This window comes from Alligator sinensis, unplaced genomic scaffold (assembly GCF_000455745.1).
Source record: "Alligator sinensis unplaced genomic scaffold, ASM45574v1 scaffold288_1, whole genome shotgun sequence".
Taxonomy (NCBI): Eukaryota; Metazoa; Chordata; order Crocodylia; family Alligatoridae; genus Alligator; species Alligator sinensis.
In genome coordinates this window covers 127255-150543 of record NW_005841876.1, presented here as the reverse complement: position 1 = coordinate 150543, position 23289 = coordinate 127255, and the positions used below count along the sequence as shown (strand labels likewise).

Here is a 23289-nt window from a genome sequence, read left to right as displayed (position 1 = left end):
ATCCCTGACCTCCTTCGAGGTCAGTCCACCGCCTGAATCAGCAGCATCACAACCACACCACAACCCACTGGAAGAATAGCAAGGAAGTGCCATAGCACCTTTACAGGATGTAGTAGGAGGAAATAGAGAATCAGGTTCCTAGCACATGACCTTGGCAGTTTATTTACTGCTCTCTTTCCTCTGGAGGCTTTGTGTTGGGGGAGAGGGGTAGGATCTGCCCATATTCTAGTCAGGGACAAACAGAGGTGGATCCTCACACATTCTTTGGATCAAAAGTATGAAACCAGGGGTCAGTTTTTTTCTGGGAACAATACATGATTCAGGATCATTTGCAAATCCAACGGCAGAGAGATAGGGAGGTGGGATTGGCTCTCCACTAAGCATCAATCAGACCTAATCACTCAACCCTCATTCTGGTAAACTTTTTCTGCTGCTACATAATGCCAGTAGTCCACAGACTACAGGCACCAACTTTTATTTTTGCTCGGGAGGGGGGTGTGGGGGGGGTGGAGTAAGATGATGGATATGTGAAAAATTTTATACATTTCAGTTGACAGCTTGAGGGGTCCAGGGCCCTCAGGCCCCCACATACTCAGCTCTTCTGCCTGAGGCTCAAGCCCAGGCAAGAGCTGGCACTGATCAGAAAATGCAAACCCATTTCTGCAAAAATAGGTTCCAGAATTTTTTTCCAGCCCAAATCAGGCCAAGGGATCAAAAATGTAGTTTCCATGGAATGAGATTTCTAAAAAAATGCTATGTTGAGAAAGCCAAAATGGATTTTTTTTCAGTTGGCTGCCTGCTCAGCTGCCTGCCTAGAATACTCTTCTCATTACACTTTCTCCCTACAGACAGAGGCCTTCCAGGCAGTCTGCCAGAGTCTGAATGCTCCATCTGAGGCCTCCCCAATTCCCCACCTCCAACCTGGCTGCTGGAGAGGCTACAAAACTGCAAAGCAAGCAAAGAGCTGGAGTGTTCAGCTTCCTCTAACCGAGTCACAGTGAAATTCAGTAGTGTAATTATATGTGAGCAACTGGAGCACCAGCACCAGGTGCTGACCTTAAGGGGACCCCCTAGATTCCCTTCACCTGCTGCAGCACAACACACCCCTGTTTTATGCTCCCTCACTCTTGTGCTGCTTCCAGCAGTAGATGGAAACAGAAATTGGCAATAATGGTAAACATGCAAGTCACCTGTGGCTGCCCCAACCTTCCCTGCTTTCTTTCGCTGTCTTGCACCCAGTTGTGCTTATTTTACATATCATAATGATTGAGTGAAAAAAAGTAGGGGCCCATGAGTTCGCTTGTGTAGGGCCCACTATAGGGTTAATCCAGCCCTGCTTCCACCCTTATTGTACACCTGATGCTCCTCCAGCTGCCAAATTCATCAATTGCAGTGGTCAGTGGTGATGTGTATTGGCAGTGAGAACAAGGGCCAGCAGCTGTAGTAACAGGCCACCAGTGTGAGCAGACCAGACTGGGATGCCAAGGGATTACTACCTAACTTGAGTCAGGAGGGGTTCTGGTACTGAATTTCGATAAACAAGTCTGTGGCAGGGCACTGTTGGTGCCTGCCACTTTAAGGGCTGGAGCAGGCAGCAATCAGGTGCTTGAGCATGGCAGCCATTTTGAGACCCAGGATATATATAGGGTGAAGCAGCGGTTTGCTGCTGGCAGCCATGAGAAAGACATCAGCTGGCAGAGCTGAGGCTCAGGAACAGCATGAAAGTTTATAGCCTGGGGCTATGGGGATGGAGAAGGCTCCTGGTTCTGGGCATGACCTAAAACTGCGCCCTGCTGGGGATGGGTGGTATGGTGGAGCTCCTGGTGGCATAGGAGCCCCCAGGAAATACCAGGCCAATTAACACCCCGGTGAAAGGCAGTTTGGGGTAACTTAATAACCCCAGCTCCTACAACTGGGTGGGTAACCCAATAGCAGGGCCTGAGAAGGTGGATTCATGTAAGAGAGTGTGGGCTACTTGCTCAGAAGCCTGACTTGAGGCACCCTTGACTGGTCAATGCTGGGGCCAGGAAAGGTCAAAAGGGCCAGGGGCCCACCGCGAGGGATGCCCAGAGGTTCTGACTGACCTCAAAGGTGAGGCCAGGGCCTGTGTGACCAAAGGCACTGGGGGGGGGCACACCCAAGAAGGGGAAGAGTGCAGGGAGCTTGGCAACCCAGAATGGGGGCAGAGTAAGCCACCTGATTAGGAGGGATCTAGTTGGGGTCCAGACTGGAGGGTTATGGGGCCCAGTGTGGGGCCAGAGATGTTAAGAACTGAGATGTAATCTGCAAGGCATGGGCTGTAGCATAGGGAAGGTTCAGAGCCATAGATAATGCCCCCTGGCATCAGAGAAAGAAATGGGCAACCTCCCACCTGGGTAATATCTTAATCACTTTCCATCAAAGTGTGGCAGGTGAGAGAGGCGGGCGGTTAGTCCAGAAACAGGTGGGCAGGCCAACTTCTAACTGGCCCCAGGAAGGCCCCCCCCACCATTACACAGTCTAACCTAAGTAACTTAAGTCTGATAATACATCCATCCAGGTCTATCTTAAACCAGGTTCCACCATTTTTAAACAGGTCTAAGTGCAATGAACCTGTGTACTGTTCTGGGTTGGTTTCGGTCACTTATACCAGTTTAATACCTGTACCTGGCCTAGGTGGATAGCTAAGGAACTAACATTTGCAGAGGATTTTCTATTTTCTAGATAAAACTATCAAAACCTATCAGTCAAACAGATATTATCTCAGAAAAAAAATAGTTCTGCAAAAAGGGCAAAGGACCCTGCTTTTCCTGCACTGTTCCAAGGGCAGCAATTAGAAAGTTATTCTGATTCCCAGTAAGCTAAAATTGCCACCCGGAATCAGCTGCAATTCTGAGGATTTAATCTTTAAATGTCATTCATCATTAAGAAAGGGAATACATTTGTCTCATATAACAGAATCAAGATTACTTTCACACAGAAGTTAACTCTGAAATACTCTTCAGGCCCTTCAGAGAATTCCTAGTTCCCTTCTGACATTTCAGTTATTACCAGAGGAAAAATAGAAGAGAATTTGACAAAGGAATGTAACTTTATCAGATTATCTAAACCTTACTTCTTTTACAGAGATAACAAATGCCTTCACTTCAGCATCTAGCCCCAGGCTGAACTGTGGATCCAATGATAATCCAGCTAAAAAATGCCAGAAATGTTCATATTTGTCAATGGCCTTGCTATAAAACACATATACGTATCCCTAATTTCTAATGCCCTCAACAAAATATTCTATCATGTATACTACTAGAGAGAGGTAGGTTGGGCCTAAATACTCATCAAGACTATACTCCCTTGCTACCTCCTTATCTAAACACTATACTCCCTTGCTACCACCAACATCCACCTGCTCCCAATATTGGCTGTTTCTTCACACAAATCACTTAATGCATTAGTATATTAATTCAGAATTTTTTTTGAAGTGTAAGTACTGACTGTTTCACATCACACACCCTTATTGTTAGCCTCACAAAAATATTAATCAACCAGTTATATTCCCAGTGGATAACAAGGGAGACTGCAGTTTCCATTGAACAATTTGCAGAAAATGCTGACTGTATTGCCTTAGGAAATGTCTTATTTTTATCAAAAAGAATTATTTCAACTAAATAGAAGTCAGTATCAATGGAAGATAATGTAAGCACAGGACGATTATCTGCTATTGCTTAAATGTCACTGCTCAACATACAATTAAATAATATCTCCATTCAAATTAGGTTATACAAAAGGTTTGTGGTTTGTTTCAGTCAACTGTAGTCTGTTTTACCAGAAGAATACACCTTTATTTTAAAACCCACAGAGCATTTTTAAAAAAACACTAACTGCTGAATGGACAAAACATCTACTTATGATATTCAGAGGATTTTAGACAATATATAGTGCTTCAAGTGCTCAGAGAAATTGTTATCCATATTAGGGCACTCTAATCAATTGTTACATTATTTATGTCTATCCATTTACTTCAAATATTATAATCATACAGCAGATACCCAGATCTGTCTATATAACTTGGGCACTTGTAGTGTCCATGGTATCTAAACATCTTACAAGTAGATTTAGCTGAAAAAATCCAAGGCTTTTGGCTGGAGAATAATTTCAATTTTAGGTTTCCGTTCAAATCAATCAAAAAATGTTCAACATTTTCTATAAAACAGGGTATCAGCTTTGCAAGTAATAAAGCAGTAAAATTTATGGGAAATGTAAGTTTTATTGAGCTGCTGCGGTAGATTTCCAGTATCCATTGCTCTAGGACAGAGCAGCCCTAGAAGCCCAGAACCCAGCACTTTCAATGTAATGAAGCATATCAGGCTTGGCAAACCATCATTTTCCAATGAAACATCTCATCAGCTTCAGTCACAATGTTTAAGAAATGTCTCATCACCGGGGATCTGAGTTTTCTATTTGCTGCATAAAAATGCAGATTTTCTCCTTTAAAAAAGAAAAAAAAGAATGATTTTTTTTCTTTAAAGGAAAAAAATGTGGGAAACTGTGGGTTTCCCCTTGCATACTGGCAGAGTTCCAGCCTGCAAGGGGCTGGGTGGGGAGCAGGAGGAAAGCAAACCTGTGTAGCATGTTTGGGGCAGCAGGAGGTGCCATGTGAATGTGCATACATGAACATGGCAGCCAGGCAGCATGATGGAGGGAAGTTCCCCACAAGTAAGTCTATGGGGAGGCATAGGCAATGTGTTGGGAAGAAATGGGGGGGGGCATGTGTAACCCGCCCCCAGATTTCTGTGTCCACAGTAGAGCATGGGGCTGCTGCCTGACTGGAAGAGCATGGGCAGGAGCCACCTCCATGGCCCAATGGGCAGGCCCAATGGGCAGGACCCGACACAGGAGAACAGAGCAGGGTGGCAAGACTTGTAGCTGCTGTCACTGCCGCCACCACCACTGCCAACACCAGGACCCCCGTGCCAGCCATGCTGCCAGCAGTGTGAGGTGTAATGGACTGGGGGAAAGGAGGGGCAGGCTGCCCCCACACTTCCACCACCAGCCACTCATGCACTGGGCCATGGCTCTACCCTGGAGGGGAAGTCTGGTGGGGGCAGTACAGGCAGCCTGAGTGGAACAGCAGCTGAGGTGGCATCTGGGCCATGGCAGCAGGGTAGAGCTGTGACTTGGTATGCAAGTGGCTGGTAGTGGGAGAAGGTGAAGACAGCACAGCCCCCTGGTCCGTTACTGATTATGCTGTTGGCAGCATGGTTGGTGCCATGGTCCTGGTGGCGGCAACAAGTCTTGCCACCCCGTTTTACCCTCTTGAGCCAGGTCCCACCCACTGGGCCATGGAGGGGGCTGAAGCCCCATGCTTTTCTGTGGACACACAAATCTGGGGGCCACGTGTTCCCTCAGCCCCCCTGACACTTTGACAATGGCAGGGGCAGGCAATTACTTTGGGCGGAACACTACTTACTGAGTTTTGACAAGCTATGGAGGGCTGCATGGGTAGCCTCACCCCTTGACAGGTGTCCCATCCCCTGGTCGTCATCTTGTGACCGGAAGTCCCACCCCCTGACCTTTGCCACCTGAAGTCCCTCCCCTTGTCTCCGGAAGTACTCCTTTCAGCAAGGGGTTTTGCCATCTCAGAACCAGAAAAATACCAAATTATATTCTAAAAAGCAAACATCTACAACATTCATTAATTCAATTTCTAAAATATTTTTGTTCTGATTTACATGTATTTGTGTAGTGTACACAAAGGTGATTCCACAATAGCTTAAAATGAAGTCTTACTCTTGTATATCATGGGGGGTGCATATAGCTTTGTGGGGGGCCTGTGTGTGTGGGGGTATGTGGGGTGTGGGGGGGAGGGTAGCTGGGATGTGTGAGGGAGTGTAGTGGTCCACGTATATGGCAGTGCGAGGGGCTGTGGGTGCATGTTAATGGTTGGGGGGGGTGTGGGACTCACCCTATGAACACACAGCCACACACAGAGGCCCTGCCTACACACACACACACTGCCACTGATTGCACTGCCCCTGCCTACAGATATACACACACAACGCCTGCTTACACACACACACACACACACACACACACACGTGCTGTCCCTGCCTGCATGCGCACGCACACACATACCAGTGCAGCTCTGTGCTCCCCAGTCTGACGATGCAGCCAGCAACCACATGGTCCTGGAGGATGGCTGAGGCAGGAAGAGAGTGAAATGGCTGGGGGTGGGGCAGAACTGGGCTGCTCAGTCCTGCTGAGGAATCCCCCTGGGTCCAACTGCCCCTGGCTCCTGTCAGCTTTGACAAGCAGCCAGGAGCAAATAAATGTTAATTTCCTAATTTTTTAAAGGGGCCCTGTGGCCTGGACAGAAAGGACTGGTAGGCCAGATCCTGCCCATAGGCCATATTTTGCCCACCCCAGCCTATGGCATCATTTATATTTGGGCTACCCCCTGCCCCATACACCCCCAACCTGCCCCACACACCCCAACCTGCCCCCCACACCCTCTGCCCCACACACACATCCCCTTGTCCTCCACACACATCCCACACTGAGGGGCTTGGGCCTGAGGGTGGTTGGGAGTGAAGGGCACCAGCAGTGCAGGGGGTGTGGGAGACAGTGGGCTGTAGGTCAAGAGTAAAGGACACTGGAATATCAGGGCTGCTCAGTGCCACAAAGCAGGGTGGGGGGGCAGCTGCAGCTACTTGTAAATATGGCAATAAATCATTATGTTCAACTGATACCACATATATATATGAGAGAGAGAGGTGTTCCATTTTAATAATGGAAAAATGCATATTTTGGGGTTTTTAATCAGAGAATTTGGGGTTTTTAAACAGAGAAAACCAGGATCCCTGATCATCACAATCTATCTGTGAAATAAAAGAAGTATTATTATGTTAATTTTACAAATGAAGAGTTGAGTCAAAAACATTATCTTAGGGTTCAACAGTGAGTTTAGAGAAGTTCAGAAAATTCTAAATGTGTTCTTAAACCCAAAGCCTGAACCATGGGATTATCCTTCCTCTCTAGTTTATACTTTAGTTCAGATTCAGTTTAGATTCAATTCAGTTCTGATACAGCCTCTCTGAACCTTTCCAATAAGGCAGAATATAGATCTAATACATAACAAACAAACAACGGAAGCAAACCAAACAGTTGTATATATTGAGCTAGTTTAGCTACTAAAGATGAAGTTGGATGAAGCTGTTATTTCCCCACCATAACTTCTAAATCATAGATTTAATTCAATCTTCTTTTTTCTTCTGATGCTGTTTGCTGCAATGCATTGGACACAGAAAGAAAAGATAAGAAATCAACTGAAGGGGGGAAATAAAAAGGAAACCTTAACAGAAGAATCCCTGGGGACACATTTCAAATGCAAGAGTTATAAATCACTTAAACAAAAGATAGAATATTACCTCAGGATAAAGCATTGAGGACGTCGCTCCTGAAACACCATGTGGTATGCTCTTTCAGCACATGAAAATATATGTGGAGGAAGTGATGAACACAATTTGCCAGAGTTGCTTAGGTAAAGTTGTGTGACCTGAAAAATAATTGAATTTTAACACACAGAGAAAATTCTAAACCAAACTGCTTTGTGTGTTCAATAAATGTTTCTATCAGGTTGACTAGTCATTAAACTGAACATTTGTGATTAACAAAGCACTTTTTAAAGAAAATAGAAGTTTTATGACAAATATTCTAGTGGAGGCACAACTTTAACTTTCAACACTTAGTTATAACCGTGGTACATAATATTACAGATTGTTTTTAAGTTGACATATTAGGTTACATTTTTTATATTTGTAATGGATAATCCTTCAATGTACAGTTTTAAGTTTGAAAAAACAAAAATATAACTATTCTTTGGATAATTAAAAAAGAATCAATTAATTCCGGTCACAAGTTGATTAATTTGTTATATGACACAGCAGACACGAGTAATCTATTTACAGCATGAAAAAAAAATCTCTGTAATACACAGAATTAGTAGCATGCTCTGTACATGTTATTTACATGTTGGTAAAAATGTTATCCATTGTGAGCTTATGTTCTGAATGAATCTTGACATTTCAATTGTTTACTGCTTAGAATTGTGGCCTTCAGTGAAATAATCTGCTATTTCTGTGGTCCAGCTCATTTCATAGTTTCATAGTTGTTAGGGGCTGGAAGGGACCAAATAATGCTGAACCTAAGTCAAATGATTTAATTATTCAGTTACTGTCGATCTGTGGGCTGATGCAACATTGTGGTATACAACTACCAGTGTAAAAATCTCAGAGAGAGTTCTGATTTTCTACTCTGGTTTGAGAAACTTCAAGCATCCCTCAACTCCTGTCCTCCATACAGTCTCTTCACTATAGCAAAAATCCATACCTACCTGTCCTACTGTCTTCTCTCCTGCCTTGTCCCCTCAGCCCCTTTTCTTTCCATTAAGGAAATCCATTAAACAATTATAGGACTAACATGGCAATTGCTGCCAGGTTTATCACTTTTTTGTAACATATGCCTGTCTTGTCTGTTTAGATTTTAAACTCTTTGCCACAGGGACAAACTATTATACTATTTTTGACTGGCATAAGAAGGCTTCACTCCTTAGGAACAAGTGAATATTTCCATAGCTACCATACTTTGCCAATGAATACTTCAATGTAGTACAAAACACTGATAACAGTCTTGCAAGACTTTATTTTTGTGTGTGCATGTATTCCCAGTGGCATTAAAGAAATGCTGCATATAAGTAACAAACTGGGATTATATTTTGCCTCCAAAAGGGATTACTTATTTCCCAAATGACAGTTAGATCCTTAATAACTGGTAATGGGCATCTGTGTTCTGATATGATATACTACAAACTGACAGTGGCACTAAAACAAAGCTTTGTAATGTGCTTTATATCAGTTCAGAATAAAAAGTTTCTCATAAAGTGATTTATTCATGTTTGAAAATCTATTAGTTATAGCCGTGGGAGCAACTTTAGAGTCTGTTTTTAAAAGAGAAGGCTGTAAATAATGAGAAGAAATTAAAAAAGAAGCAATTTTTAAATGCTGCATTTATTGAATGAAGTGTGTGTTTAATCATTTCATTATGTCATCAATGATTTTAAGAAATACTATCATGCCCATCATTTCTTTCTATTCCTTCACTGAAAGTTAGCAAACTGGAAACCTGGAAAAAAGAAAAAACCCTGGTTCATCATCTTGTGCATAATGTCAGCCTACACAGTGATCTACAAATGTATACAATTTATTTTGATTATGTTAATACGCAGCTCATCTATTACTGATGAGTTTTGTCAGAATAGAAGATAAGGAGATGAAATCCATTAGAACATTTTTGTAAACCACCAAGCCATCAGAACTTGCCACTAAAAATTTAACAGTAATATTAATGGGAAAATATTTACTTGACATTCCAGTTAAAAAGACACCCACATTTCTTGAATACATTGACCACGCAAACTTTAAATTAATTACTTCATTATGGCTTCTTGCAGACATTAAAAAACATGCTTTACCAGAAGAAGTAGCACCTTACTCCAACCCAGTTCTGCAGCATCTCTATAGATTGGGCACTTCATCAGGGCTTTTTGCTGTTTTTATCTAGAACTGAGTCAATGAGTTTTTAGACAAAAGTGCCAAAAAGCCCCACTAAAGCACCCAATATATACAGTCATTGGGTGATCCACATCCAACTAGCATGATGCCTCTTCTGGGCATGCGCTGGGCTACGTGCAGGATCGCATCAAGTTTAAAGTATAGCACCTTTTCTTGTTAATGTCTGCAAGGAGCCTATATTATTACTGTGGTAATACTTAAAAGACCGCAGTTAGAGATTAAGGCCTCATCCTACTACAGGGAAGTACAAACCTGTACAAAAAAGAAAGTCACAACCTAAGTTGTTACTCACCCCAAGCTCACATATCATTTCAAAAAGCTGCAATTTACAATTTCCTAACTATGAGTCTGAGCACAATAGAGTTTCAAGGAACATTATATGCAAATTATTATGGGTTTGTGCAATGTCTAATACAATGGGACATTAATCTCAGTATAATAATAATAATAGCACAAGGAACAGCAAAATTCAGTGCTTCAGACTAACCACTGTTTCTAAGGCTGGGCACAGACATTCAAAAAGTCGTAGCCTGAACTGATTCAATCTTTACAGGTTAGTCGAACCTGCCTAGGTTGAACCAATTTGGACTGAGGAACTGTGGACTGAGGAAGTGCAGGCACATGCCTGCAGTTGCTCAGGACAGGAGCCATGGGGAGCTAGCATGTGCCCTTGACTACAGGGAAATTGTGCTGGGGGTCATGGCCAGCCCAGGCAGTAGCCTTGGCTGAACTGGCTAGAGAGGGGATTAATTCCCCGCTTCCTATCCTACCAGCATGGACCTGAGACAAGTCTGCTGGGGGCTCCCCCTCACTGTCGCAGTGGCAGGCCGGCATGGTCTCCCGAGGCAGATGGGGCAGGGAGGAGGGGTTCATAGATTTCATAGATTTCATAGACATCAGGGCTGGAAGGGACCTCGGAAGATCATCGAGTCCAGCCCCCCGCCCAAAGGACAGGAAGTCAGCTGGGGTCATAGGATCCCAGCAAGATAAGCATCCAGTTTCATCTTGAAGGTGTTCAATGAAGGCGCTTGAACCACCTCCGGTGGCAGGCTGTTCCAGACCTTGGGGGCTCGGACAGTAAAGAAATTCTTCCTTATGTCCAGCCTGAAACGATCTTGAAGTAGTTTGTGACCATTCGACCTCGTCATCCCTTGGGGCGCTCTGGTGAACAAATGTTCCCCCAGATACTGGTGGTCACCCCTGATAAACTTGTAGGTGGCCATCAGATCACCCCTGAGCCTGCGCTTTTTCAGGCTAAAGAGCCCCAGGGCTCTCAGCCTGTCATCGTAGGGTCTGCTTCCCTGACCTCTGATCATGCGCGTGGCTCTTCTCTGGACTCTCTCAAGCTTCTCCACATCCTTTTTGAATTGTGGAGCCCAAAACTGGACACAGTACTCCAGCTGCGGCCTCACTAAGGCCGAGTACAGGGGGAGAATGACGTCCCGGGATTTGCTTGAGAGAATGTTTGCCCTTTTGAAACCAAAGCCTAGAAGTTATAGGCTTAGTTTTGGGGGCTTCACTTCACTTCACAGGATCATTTCCAAATATACAGCACACAAGAATGTTGAGCTAATACTATGGCTCAGTGAGATGCATGTTCAGATATTTTAGACACCCATTTCCTCCATGAGGGCTGATTGTGATCTTGCATCATGATCATACTTGGGCCAGCCCAGTGCTTTACAGTGGTGTAACTCAAATCAGAAAATCAGAATCAGGCTTGTTCTCACATTCCAAGGTGCCCAGAAAGGAAGCAAGGGAAATTATTCCTGCCCCCCAACTCCACCCCCAGTAAGTGGAAGCTGGCTGAGTGAGGCAGAATCACAGAATCATAAGGCCGGAACTGGGCCATGTAGCCCAACTTCCTTCATGGAGTCAGGTTTTATGTTATCATTTCTCTTGCTCGTTTAAGGTTGAGGATTTAAGCCCTGATCTAAAGCAATCAAGGTTAGCTTATACCTTTCCCCAGTGCTCTGAAGAATGTGGGTCTCAGGCACAGCCTACCCGGCTTCACTTTTGGGTTTGACACATGTCAAGTCAGAACAGATAGAAAATAGAGCGATAAAATTTGCTCCTTTTTTGGTGAAAGTTGCACGTTTTAAAGATGAAAATTAAAAACAGTCCCAGAAAGAAGGGTTTTTTTTTTTGGTTAAGCAAAATATTATGTCTGTGTCCAATTCAGGCATGTTTTTCTGAATCAAGACCTCAGAGGCTGGGCTATGATGCTCGCCAGCTCCTTGAGTACCCTGGGGTGAAGATTGTCAGAGCCGGCTGACTTGAAGGTATCCAGCTTCTCAAGATGTTCCTTCAGAAAGTCAGCATTAAGGGAGGGCAGGGGATCACCCTCACCCGGACTTCCCGGCCCTGTAGCGGGCATGGGCGTCCCATGGGACTGATGAAAGACTGACGCAAAGTACCTATTTAATAGGTTGGCTTTTTCCTGGGCGTCAGTTGTCAGTTGCCCCATCTGGGTCAGCAGGGGTCCAATGTTGCCCCTGCTTTTCCTCCGGCTCCCCACATATCTGAAAAAGGACTTTTTATTGTCCTTGATGCTCAAAGCTAGTTGGAGTTCAGTTGCAGCCTTGGCTTTCCTGGTCTGCTCCCTACAGGACCGGACCAGTGCAGAATAATCCTCCTTGGAGGTGACTCCCATCCTCCATCCTTTGTAGGCCTTTCTTTTTAGCCTCAGGAGATCTGCTAGGTCCCTGGAGAGCCAGGGGGGCTGCTGTGCCCTCTTGCTGCCTTTCCTCTGAGATGGAATAGATTTAGTTTGTGCGTTCAGGATCGCTCCCTTGAGGAGCAACCACTCCTCTTGAACTCCCCTCTCCCTGTGGTCACGGTCCTTTAGGGTTATTCCCTCCTCTTCCCCCACTGCCCCTGGGGGACTGCAGCCAGGTGAGCCTACCCCAACCGCTGCCACCACCGCTGCTCATTTCCTGCTTGGTGCAAGTGGTGGAATAAATCCCCTCTGCCAGATGCTGGAGGGAGACAAATAACCTCTGCTCCTCCCCCTGCCTAAGGGGTTCTTCCAGCTGGCATCTGCCCAAACTCCTGCCCAGCTGCTGCAGCAGCGAGGGGGCAGGACCCTTGATGAGAACAGCAGCCCCTGTCATAGTGTCTGGGAATGTAAGCTCCTTCCTGGTGGGGGGGCCCAGGTGCAGGGGGGACAGAGCTGTGGCAGACTATATATGGCAGCACTGGGTCTTGGAGACAGAGCCCCACACAGTGCTGTCACCATCACTGTGGTACGCAGTAGCTTTCCTCACCCTGCAGCAAGCATGGCCCTGCTTCCAGGAAGGGGCTCGCGCTTGGGGAAACAGTGACAGGGGCTACTGCCCCTGTAATGGTCACTCCCCACTTGCTGCTTCAGCTGCCAGGCAGAGGCAGGGCCAGAGGCTGGCTGGCAGGGCCCCTTAGGCAGGGAGCAGGGGGCAGCAGGCAGGGAGCGGGATTATTCCCCCCTCTGCTCCCAGGGCACTGAAGCGGGGTCTGCCTGCCCTGACTGCCACCACCATTCAGTCTGTGCCCAGGGCAGGCAGCAGAATAAGCTGCCTCCACCAGATGCCAGAGGGAGGGGGGCAGGAGGGGTCTTATTCTTCCACTTGCCTCAGTCACAGAATGAGTGGTAGCAGCGATGACCAGGGGGTGCAGACCATATCACATTGCTCTGGGTCAGAGGAGGGAATAACTCTGCTCCCTGCCCCGCACCTAAGGGGCCCCACCAGCCAGCATCTAACCCTGCCCCTGTCTGGCCGTTGGACCAGTGAGGGGGGAGAGACTGTAACGGGGGCAGCAGCCCTTGTCACGATTTCCCTGAGCATGAGCCCCTTCCTGGCATCAGGGCTGTGCTGCGAGGTGAGGAAAGCTGCTGCAGACTGTGGCAGTGATGGTGGCGGCAGCAGCAGTGCTTTGCAGGGCTCTGGCCCACTCTGAGCCACGCTGCTGCTGTGCACAGTCCACTGCAACTCTATCAGCCTCATAGCAGGCCCCCCACACTGGGAAGGGGCTTACACTCCCCAACGCTATGACAGGTACTGCTGCCCCCATCAAGGGCTCTGCTCCCTTGGTACTGCAGTGGCTGGTGGGGGTGTGCTGCAGATGCTGGCTGGCAGGGACCCTTTGGCAGAGGGGCAGGGATGGGGGATATTCCCTCTCCCTTTGGCATCCGGCAGAGGGGACTTATTCCACCACTTGCTCCAAGCAGGAAGTGAGTGGTGGTGGTGGCAGTCCAGGTGGGCAGACCCAGCTGTGGTCCCCAGCTTAGATGGGGTAGATGTGGGAATACCAGCCTACCGCTGCAGCAGCGAGGGGGGAATGTCTGGCAGACCCAGCTCAGATCCCTGACAGGGAGGGGGGAATTAAACCTCTCTTTGGCCAGACTCCTGTCCCTGACTGTCCCTGATCCAGCTGGGGAACAGAGGGGTGGGGCTAGCCCTGCTCCACTAAAGCCGAGAGCCAAGTCCAGAGAGCATGCCGGGATCCTGGTTAACTTAAACCAGGAAGGAGTCTGGGACAGACATTGCATAAACTGGTTTGAGCTCAATCAGTTAAATCTGATACTACATTCAACCAGGTTTATCTCAACTTGGTTTTGGCCATTTTGAAACTGGTTTATGTGTACTGAATGTCTGTTCTGTTACAGGTTTAAACCAGTTTCTGACCACTTAAACAGGTTGATGTGTACTGTCTGTCCCTAGCCTAAACGTTTGGGCCAGGCTGAAACAAATTCCAGATAATGCAAGGTTATCTTATCCACACACAGCAACAAAGTGTATTTAACTAGTACCTGTGTTTAGATACTGAAGTAATAGAAACCTTGAAAATAAGTAATCTGAAGCTGATAAAATAAGATTAGTGAGAAATAGACTGCCCAGTCCCAATCAAACTGTCACTTTTAGTTATCTTTTTTTTGGTACACAAATAATCTATGAATGCAGTGTTCTCTTGTTGTTTTCTCCAGACTGACTGATATTTTTTTTTACCAGCAGTGTTTAACAAGAACAAAATATATTATGGGAAGCACTTTAAAACAAAACAAAAATGCCTGGAGGAGCCGTTCAGAAGGATAGCTGCTGTGCAGTGATTAAGACACAGTGACAAGAACAGTGGTGCCTTGGGCCATATTAAGATATTGCTGCTAACATATTCAATTCAGATGCTGCCACTATGGAAAGAGCATAGGTGCTATTTCTTATTTATTTAGCTGTAATGAACTGAGTGAACGTGCTGTAGGGATAAAAATGTACTGGAGTAGATCTAGATAAAAACAGTTTTACAAGAGAATTCTTACCATAGTGGAATAAATTGGGAGTTCTTTAAAAGGGTTAACAAGCAGCAGTATATCTCCAATGTATGTCTGGAAAAAAAAGATACAATTGATTTATTATGTGATAAATGAATTCCTTCAGGAAGTTAATGATTTTCTTTCAGAAAAGACTTTTAGCCAAAGCATCTAAAATCAAACAAGCAACATACTAAGTATAGATCTGTAACTCCACAATTTAGAAGCTTTTAAATTCCTGCCTTTAAGAACCAAGATTATTACCGTGTGCATCTACACGTCACCCTACGTCGCTATAGTGACGCGCTACCTCACAGGACGATGCACTATGGCAACATAGTGATCATATAAGTCTACATGCGACTGGCAGCTACTTCACTGTAGTGGCATGCTCCCCTGTTTTAACATACTGCTACGGAGAAGTAGTGGCTAAAACTAACAGTGCACCATGTGCACAGCACAGTAACAATGTCACCATAGGGTGACAGGTAGATACTCCCACTAAGTCTGATAGTATTAACTGCATCTGTTATAATAAAATTGACTGCTTGCTCCATAATTAAAATTGTTTAATAATCATAGGATCATAGAAAAGTAGGGCAGAAGGAACTTCCATAGGTTGTCTGGTCCAGCCCTCTGCCAGAAGCAGGATCAGCCCTATCTGAACCACTCCAAGCAAATCCTGTCAACCCTATTACTAAAACTACACAAACAACCCTGTCACAAAGCCACAAAGCATAGCAACCTAACCTGCCATAGGTAAAGTGAGGGAACAATGATGGCCCATGCACTGCTACTGCAAGGGTTCTTAAAATACACTTGAGAGACCCAAGGAAGAGGGCCAAGATCCTACTAAAGAGGAAGGCAAAAACCTTCATAGTCTTTTAGTCCAGGCATGTGCACTGGCACACCCCAGTCGAAATCCCTACTCTTGGCTGCAGGGAACAGCTAATGTTTCTGAGGAAAGCAAAAAAATCCACAAAACAAAACAAAACAAAACAAACTAAACAAAACAACTCTCCTCCCCACCCAAATATGTAGCAACAGGAGGGGGAAAAATCCTTCCTGTGACAACCAGAAAAGCCTAGAGGCAAAGAAATACTAACAGTATAGCACAGACATTGCTACTTCTAGATCAACCCTAATCAATGCTTATCCAAACTCTTCTTGAACATCTCCAGTGTTGGAGATTCCACACCTTCCCTAGATGACCTATTTCACTGCCTTACTGTTTTATCAGTGAAGTTTTTTACCTGATATTCAACTAAACTTTCTCTGCTGCAACTTCAAGCACTGGTCTGCATCCTGCTCTTTGCAGCTAGAAAGAAAAAGCAACTCTCCCTCATCTTTATGCAGCCCTTCCTATACTTAGACTGCTATCATGTCTCTTCCATCAGCTGAACATTCCTATTTCCTTCAACCTCTCCTCCTATGGCTTGCCTTTTAATAACTTTATCATTTTTTTCACCTGTCTCTGGACCCTCTCTGACTTCTCCATGTCCTTTTAAAAATGTGGAGCCCAAAAAAATGTATACTCAGCCTAACCAGTGATGAGAAGAGAGACATTATTACCTCTCATATCTTGTGCCTAATGCTCCTATTCATGCAGCACAAAACAGCATTAACTTTTTTGTGTCTGCATCACACCGAAGACTGTTATTGAGTGAGTTTGTGATGGACCAAGACTTCAGCCATTTTTACATGTGCTCCCAACACAGCACCAGGCACTTTTAATTAGCAAGCAGTGCTAATTAAAAGCACTCAGCCCTGCATTGGAAACACATGCATCAGCAGTGCAGCATGCCTCTGCAGTGAAAAAATGGTGGCAGTGCACCTTGAACTGAAGGACATTGAATGTGTTTTAGTACAAAGCACACTGCTGCCATTTTCTCAGTGCAGAGGTGTGCTGCGCCACTGATATATGTGATGCGGCAGCCTGCCAGAGCACATCAATTTACATTCTCCAGCAGACTCGATTAATTGAGTCTGCTTCTACACGCTGGATTTCCAGCGCATCTGAGCAGGCTCCTCACATGTGTGTAAGTACCGTTTGATTCTTTTCCTAGTGCTTCCATCCACTTAGGTGTCACCTATCTTATATGTATGTTTTTGATTATTCTTCCCAAGGTGAAGCACCTTGCTTCTGCTAGTATTGAACGTCATCCTACTGACTCTAGCCCAACTTTCCAAACTGCCAGGGTCCTTCTTAATTGCACTCCTGTCCACCTGTGTGTTTGCAATCCTTCCTTTTTCCATCTCAACTGTAAGAAGCAATCTATTTCAACATTGCATACAAATAATTTTAAAAATGTTGAACAGCACAGAACCTAGGACAGACCCTTTTGAGACTCCACTTGAAACCTCCTGCCATTCGTACATGGATACATTTATAATTACTTTTTGCTTGTAACTTTTGATCCAGTTGTCTATCCACCTTATAGAAGTTTTGTCTAGCCCACATTTCTCCAGTTTGCTTTTGAGAAGGTCATGTGGGACTTTGTCAAAAACCTTGCTAAAATCCAGATACATTATAAATGCAGCATTCCCTTCTTCCACCCAATTAGTTATCTTGTCAAAGAAGGAGATTAAGTTTGTTTGGCACAATTTGTTCATAGTAAATGAACATGAGCTGGCTGTTCATGATCAGCCTTCCCTTCTCTAGATGCTGGCCAATGGAGTTCATTAGGATATTTTCCAGTAAATTCTTGTGTATAATTCCAGCGTATAAGTCCCCAGGTCTCCCTTTTTGGCTTTTAAAAAGAGGGGCACTACGTTGGCCATTTTCTAGTCCTCTGGTACCTTGCCCATCTCCCACGACTTATTAAATATTATTGGGAAGGGTTCTGAGATCTCCTCTGACAATCCCTTCAGTACCCTGGGATGAAGTTCATCAGGACCTGCTGACTTGAATTAAGTCAGACCCATCAAAAGCCCTCTGTTTCTTTTATCTAATTCATTAGCTTGCCCCCTTCTTTATCCAAATGATCTGTATTAGCAGTCTCGTTGCACCCTGATTTTTTTGTGAAGCTGAGCGAAGTAGTTATTGCCTTCTCTGCCTTCTTTGCACCTTCTGCTTTGCTATGCTTATTTACTAGTGCAACAGTGCATGTACAGCTTCCTTTGTCTTTCTTTTCTGGCCTTTATTGAACTCCCTTTTGTCAGTGGCATTAGCAAATTGAGCAGGTGTCCAGGGCAAACCCTGCAGGAGAGCGGGAGGTGGGGCACATGGTTCAAGAACGGGAGGTGCAGGGGGCACAGATCACAGGATCTGAGAGCAGGGGCAGGGTGGGTCCTGGCAGGCATGGTTCTGAGAGCAAAGATGAATGGGAGGGTCTGAGGAACCTGGAAAGATGCAGGTGATACTAGGCCACCTTTCCCACCAATCCAAAAAAACTAGTCTTTCACCTAGCAAAGATAGGCCACAACAGAGAATACAGACTGTTGACTTCTCCCAGTTCCTATAATGGTAACTGATTTTCAGCCTTAATCATAAATGGGGACCACTAAATAGTAGTTTCTAAAAATGATAATAAAAACAACTACTGGTTAGCCAACTGACACATACAATATTCCCCCTTCAGCTAATTTTAAAACTGTGCAGTTCAGAAAGATAAAAGAAAGAATTAAACAACTGTTTGGTGGTAACTGTTACTCTAAAACTAGAATAGATGATAACAGGCCTTATACTGAAATCAAAGTTTTATAAAACTAATCCCATATGGTGCTCTGCCAAGCAAGTTATGATTGAACTAAAAGAAATACTTGATGAAGAAAAAGTAATGGCTCATATTTCTTTCAAATACTAAAAGTCACAAAATGGGAACTTTTGTTATTGTCTTTGCGTTGTAACAGAAACACACATTGCACTTTCGTAATATGTTCCTTCTTAACTATTTCAGGTATATTTCAGTTCTATTTTAAAATATTCTGGTCAGACACTGACCTATTTAAAAAAAAATTCACAAAGCAACACAAATAAAAAACCAATGAAAGCCCACAATACAGAACAGAAACTTAATGAACTGAAAAAAGAAATGAACAAACGAGTCTATAGAAGAATTTTCCTGTACTGTCAGTGTGTGTTCTCTATCTGTGGGTTGAAAGGAGCATTTAAAATGCCTTAACTATTTTGTAAAAATGTTCACATATAATTAATAGTTTCAGTTAACTGTCCTATTTAGGAATATATTTCCACAGTTTTATTTTTTGGTGGGGGAGGGGGGAGTTCTGTTTGTTTTCATAATATTTAGATCTCCCCAAATCAAAAAATCATCAACAATATGTTAAATCTTGGTCCCATTTTTCTAATACATAACTGAACTTCCATGAAATAACCCTAATGACAAGTGTTGCCTAAGGCTAACTTATACCAAGTTCACTGATCTTCCCACATGCACACAGACAGTCATCTGATCATAAAAGGCAATCAGGCTGGTCAGGCATGACTTGCTTTGGTGAATCCATGCTGACTGCTCCTAATTACCTTCTTTTTCTCCTAGTGATTAGGAATGGATTCCTTGAGGACCATGATTTTTCTGGGGACTAAGGTGAGGCTGACTGGTCTGTAATGTCCTTGATCCTTCTTCTTCCCTTTCTTAAAGATGGGCCTATATTTGCCCTTTTCCAATTGTCCAGCACCTCTCCCAGTTGCCAAGCGTGTTCAAAGATAATGGCCAGCAGCTCTGCAATCACATAGGCTAACTCCCTTAGCCTTACCCTCAGATGCATTGCATCTGGCCTCATGGACTTACACACATCCTGATTTTCTAAATAGGAACTATTCCACCCTGCAAGGGGAAATGTGCTGTTTCCTGCATTTTTCTCCTTAAAAAGAGAACATCCATGTTCTTCTGCATTTCCATGGTGAACAGAAAACCCGGATCCCTGTTGATAAGGATACTACTGCCTTTAAGTTCATCAGTGTATTCTTATACAAGAAACAAATTAGGTATTCAAGAAGATAACAAATAGGACCCTAAGATTTTTTTAGGTTCAGTCTTTGATAGCCATATTTCAAGAGAAAAATCAAATGCTTGTCCCTGATTTTCACTGCTGCTTAGCACCTATAGCTTCCACTGATATGAGAGAAAAGGAAATACACCATAAAAGCATGAGAGTACAGTCATAATTTTACCATCCTGCATTTTTTAACAGTAAAGGAGTTCTCAGCACCTATGACTAACTTCTGTATTAATTTCTAATGCATTTACAGCAGGATGTGGTGTGTGACATTCCAGATCCCTGTATTTTTCTGGCCTAAGAACATTTTTGATTTATTAGATTAAAAACAGAATTAAATGTTTCACATTTACATGCAAATTACCCAATCAGCTGTTCAATAAGCTAGAAAAGGGAAAGTAGCTACAAAGAGGGATGCCAAAAATGTGCATATGCAGATTTTACTACCTAAACCTGATTGGATTTTCCTTTTTAATATGCCAAGAACCTCAAAAATCTGCAGCATATAAATATTCTTGTAATTACTTTACTCAATATACAAGTCATTAACATAATCACATCAAGATAATGATTTGTGTAAGTGATAGGAAAAGATAATGGGGAATCAAGTCCTTCATACTGGTTCCTGAGGGGTTTTTTAAACTCAAACCTTTATTAAATCCCCAGGAATAATAGACTTACATACAGAATATGTAAAATTTATATAAATAATAACTGTATTTTGAAAGATTAAGAGAAAAGGGTACAAATGCTTCATTGCATTTTGCCAACACACCTTCTCGACTAAATGAACATGCAGACTTACACAGGCACACACATTATATCCTTTATTCATTTCAGACTTTAGACTTTTCCAAATACGTGTAAATAGCAGAAGATTTTTACATACATGTTCCTCATCCATTTTACTTGCAAATGTGTCTGGTAATTATGCTTGGATTACTAATAGACCAATCCTATTTTCATTAATTGCTCTTCACAGAAAGTTGGCTGTAGGTAAATGAATAAAAATGCGATCATAAGCAGTTTCAAAGCCACTCACATATATTTGATTATTATTGAAACGCTTCTGAATCTCATAGAGCAGGCTGCTGTCTGTTAGCTCACTCAGAGTAGCCAGGTCATCATTTGGTGCTGGAGGCATTAACTTGACCTGCAAAATATAAATACTACTTTCAAATAATCTGACTTCATATCCACTCACCCTACATTATAATGTCCTTCTTACATTACACATCCAAATGAATAAATACATAGCAATTACAGAAATAGCTACAGTGCAGTAGGAAACCAGGAAGTTCTTTGCCCCCCACCCCCACCATAAATAACTACCAATTCATAATTAACAGAAAAATGTAAAATAGAAATTAAGCGGTACATTTTGCATACACAGAACTGTATATGAGTGCCGTTTGCAAGTTCAAATCCTGCCAAGATTCCCAGTTCAAGTGGAGCACTCCTGCTCTCATTAACCTCTTCTTCTGATGACCATCAAGAGTTCAATAGTTAAAGCAAACCACACATAGCCGCCAGAAGCATACCTAGCCAGTTCTGTGCCCTGTGGCTGGAGGTTCACTACTGCTAAGGTGGAGGAAGAGGGGGAGGGAAAAAATATGTCACTTTTCTTTGCCAAAAATTTTCAGCAGCAAAAAAGAGATGACATCTTCCTTTCCCCAGCCAAAACAGCAGGAAACCTCTGGCCTCTTACCCTACTCCATGCAACATTGCTGCTAGAGTCAGAATCAACACCACAGCAGGGAAGGTGCAGGATGAGCAGTGGGGAGCATAGGGGATAAGGCACCCCTCAGCTCCATTCCATCCCCCTTTAGCCAGCTTTTGAGGCTTGTTCCCTGATCACTCATCCACTCCTGTTGGCTGCCATTAAACTGAGCTCTTATGACTGCAGTTTCATTCTCGTCAGTATATAGAAGTTAATATGTGATTGCATTTCACTGCTAAATAAGACAGGAATTCAGGGAAGGTAAGAATTAAGTTGTCAGTGGGCACAGAAGATGCTCAATTTCTGAGTCAAAGCAGCATCCTGTATTTAGTACCTTGCAAATGTAGGAGAGGATAAAATACAAGTCCTGAAGTGCTCACATTCTAAATAGCATAAAACCAAAAGCTGTCAAAACAAGGAGAAAATGACTTAAATATAGCAGAGGTCAGCTGTAAGAGATGATTTAAAACTAAGAAAAATATTAATACTCTGTGCAGTGAAGCTTATGAAACTCATGCTTCATGCAGAGGCTGCAGCCATGTCTGTCAGTTACCTGGATTAGTCTTTGTGTATGCAAACAGGAAGGATAAAAGTCATTTGAAAGAAGTATGGTTAAAAAAAGGACATGAAAAAATTTGCATTTAAATTACATATAAAATGGCATTCACAATGTTATTTCATTAATAACTGACGAATGGGATTAGTGGAGGATATTGGTGTGCTGACCTCCTACTGTTGAAGTCAATAGTTGGTTTTTTTTCCATTGACTTACAAAGGTTCAGGATTTCCTTGTTACACCATACACCGAGAGTCGCACAAACGTTATTCAGTATGTGTTAGCTCAAGTTTAGAGCAGTCACACTTCAGGCCAGCAGGGGCTGGGAGGACTGAAAGGTAAGAATCACACCACCTTCCCATTTTGGGCATCCCTCTGCCCACACCTCAGGGTCCCCCTGCCCCTCCCTCCCTCACTTACTTGTGTCTGTCTGTGCTGCTGTCCCAGAGCAGGCAGGGAAGGGTTAAACTGCTCTACCACTGCCACACCACTGCTCTTCTCCAGGCTGCGCCCACCCAGAGACCAGCAGCAGCATCTGGGCAGCTGCAACACGCCAGGGCAACAGCAACTTCCAGCTGCCTCCATGCTGTCAGCACAATGGGACAGCTGGGGCAGCAATGTATTTTTTTTCCATCACACTCCTCAAGCTTGCGCTCAGGGCAGCTGCCTTGGTTACCGTACCTTCGTTATGCTCTGCCTCTCTCAATCCCATTCTGCTAATACAGACACTGACATACAAATATTAGTTACGTCTTTGTATGCAAAGGGTTTTGAGATTTTTTCCAGTGAAAAACACACTGAATTATATATACAGAAACACACCAATATCACAGTTTTAATTTTAGGCAAGGATAGCCAGTTACCTCTTAAACAATAGAATGAATAGAATATGGTTTTATAATTTCTCAGTCTTGAATCTTTCGAACAAACAGAATTCTTGCTAAAACCTTCCCCCCAGCCAACAAGAAAAAAGAATGTTTCTTAACACATGTGTTGTTCTGTCTGTCTTAACCTTCACTTCTGTGCTAAGCAAAATGAAACAAAAAATAGGAAAACAAAACCCACTATTCCATTGTGAAATAAGAAACCACCAAATCCTGTTTGTCACAACCCAAGGGTGTGATTTTGTTTGTGTGCTCTTCGGCACTGCTAAATTTTTCCCCGCCACTAG

General features: G+C 43.7%; 1 protein-coding gene across 1 annotated transcript in view; it reads right to left on the bottom strand.

The window, feature by feature from the left end:
- MYO16 (myosin XVI) overlaps positions 1–23289 on the bottom strand; it is a 418223-nt gene that overhangs the window by 302140 nt on the left and 92794 nt on the right. The window contains exons 8-10 of the mRNA XM_006017262.3: positions 20885–20995; positions 14893–14958; positions 7401–7528 (exon numbers count right to left, since the gene is read on the bottom strand). Of these exons, the coding sequence (XP_006017324.1) occupies positions 7401–7528; positions 14893–14958; positions 20885–20995 (305 nt within the window). The remainder of the gene's footprint in view (positions 1–7400; positions 7529–14892; positions 14959–20884; positions 20996–23289) is intronic.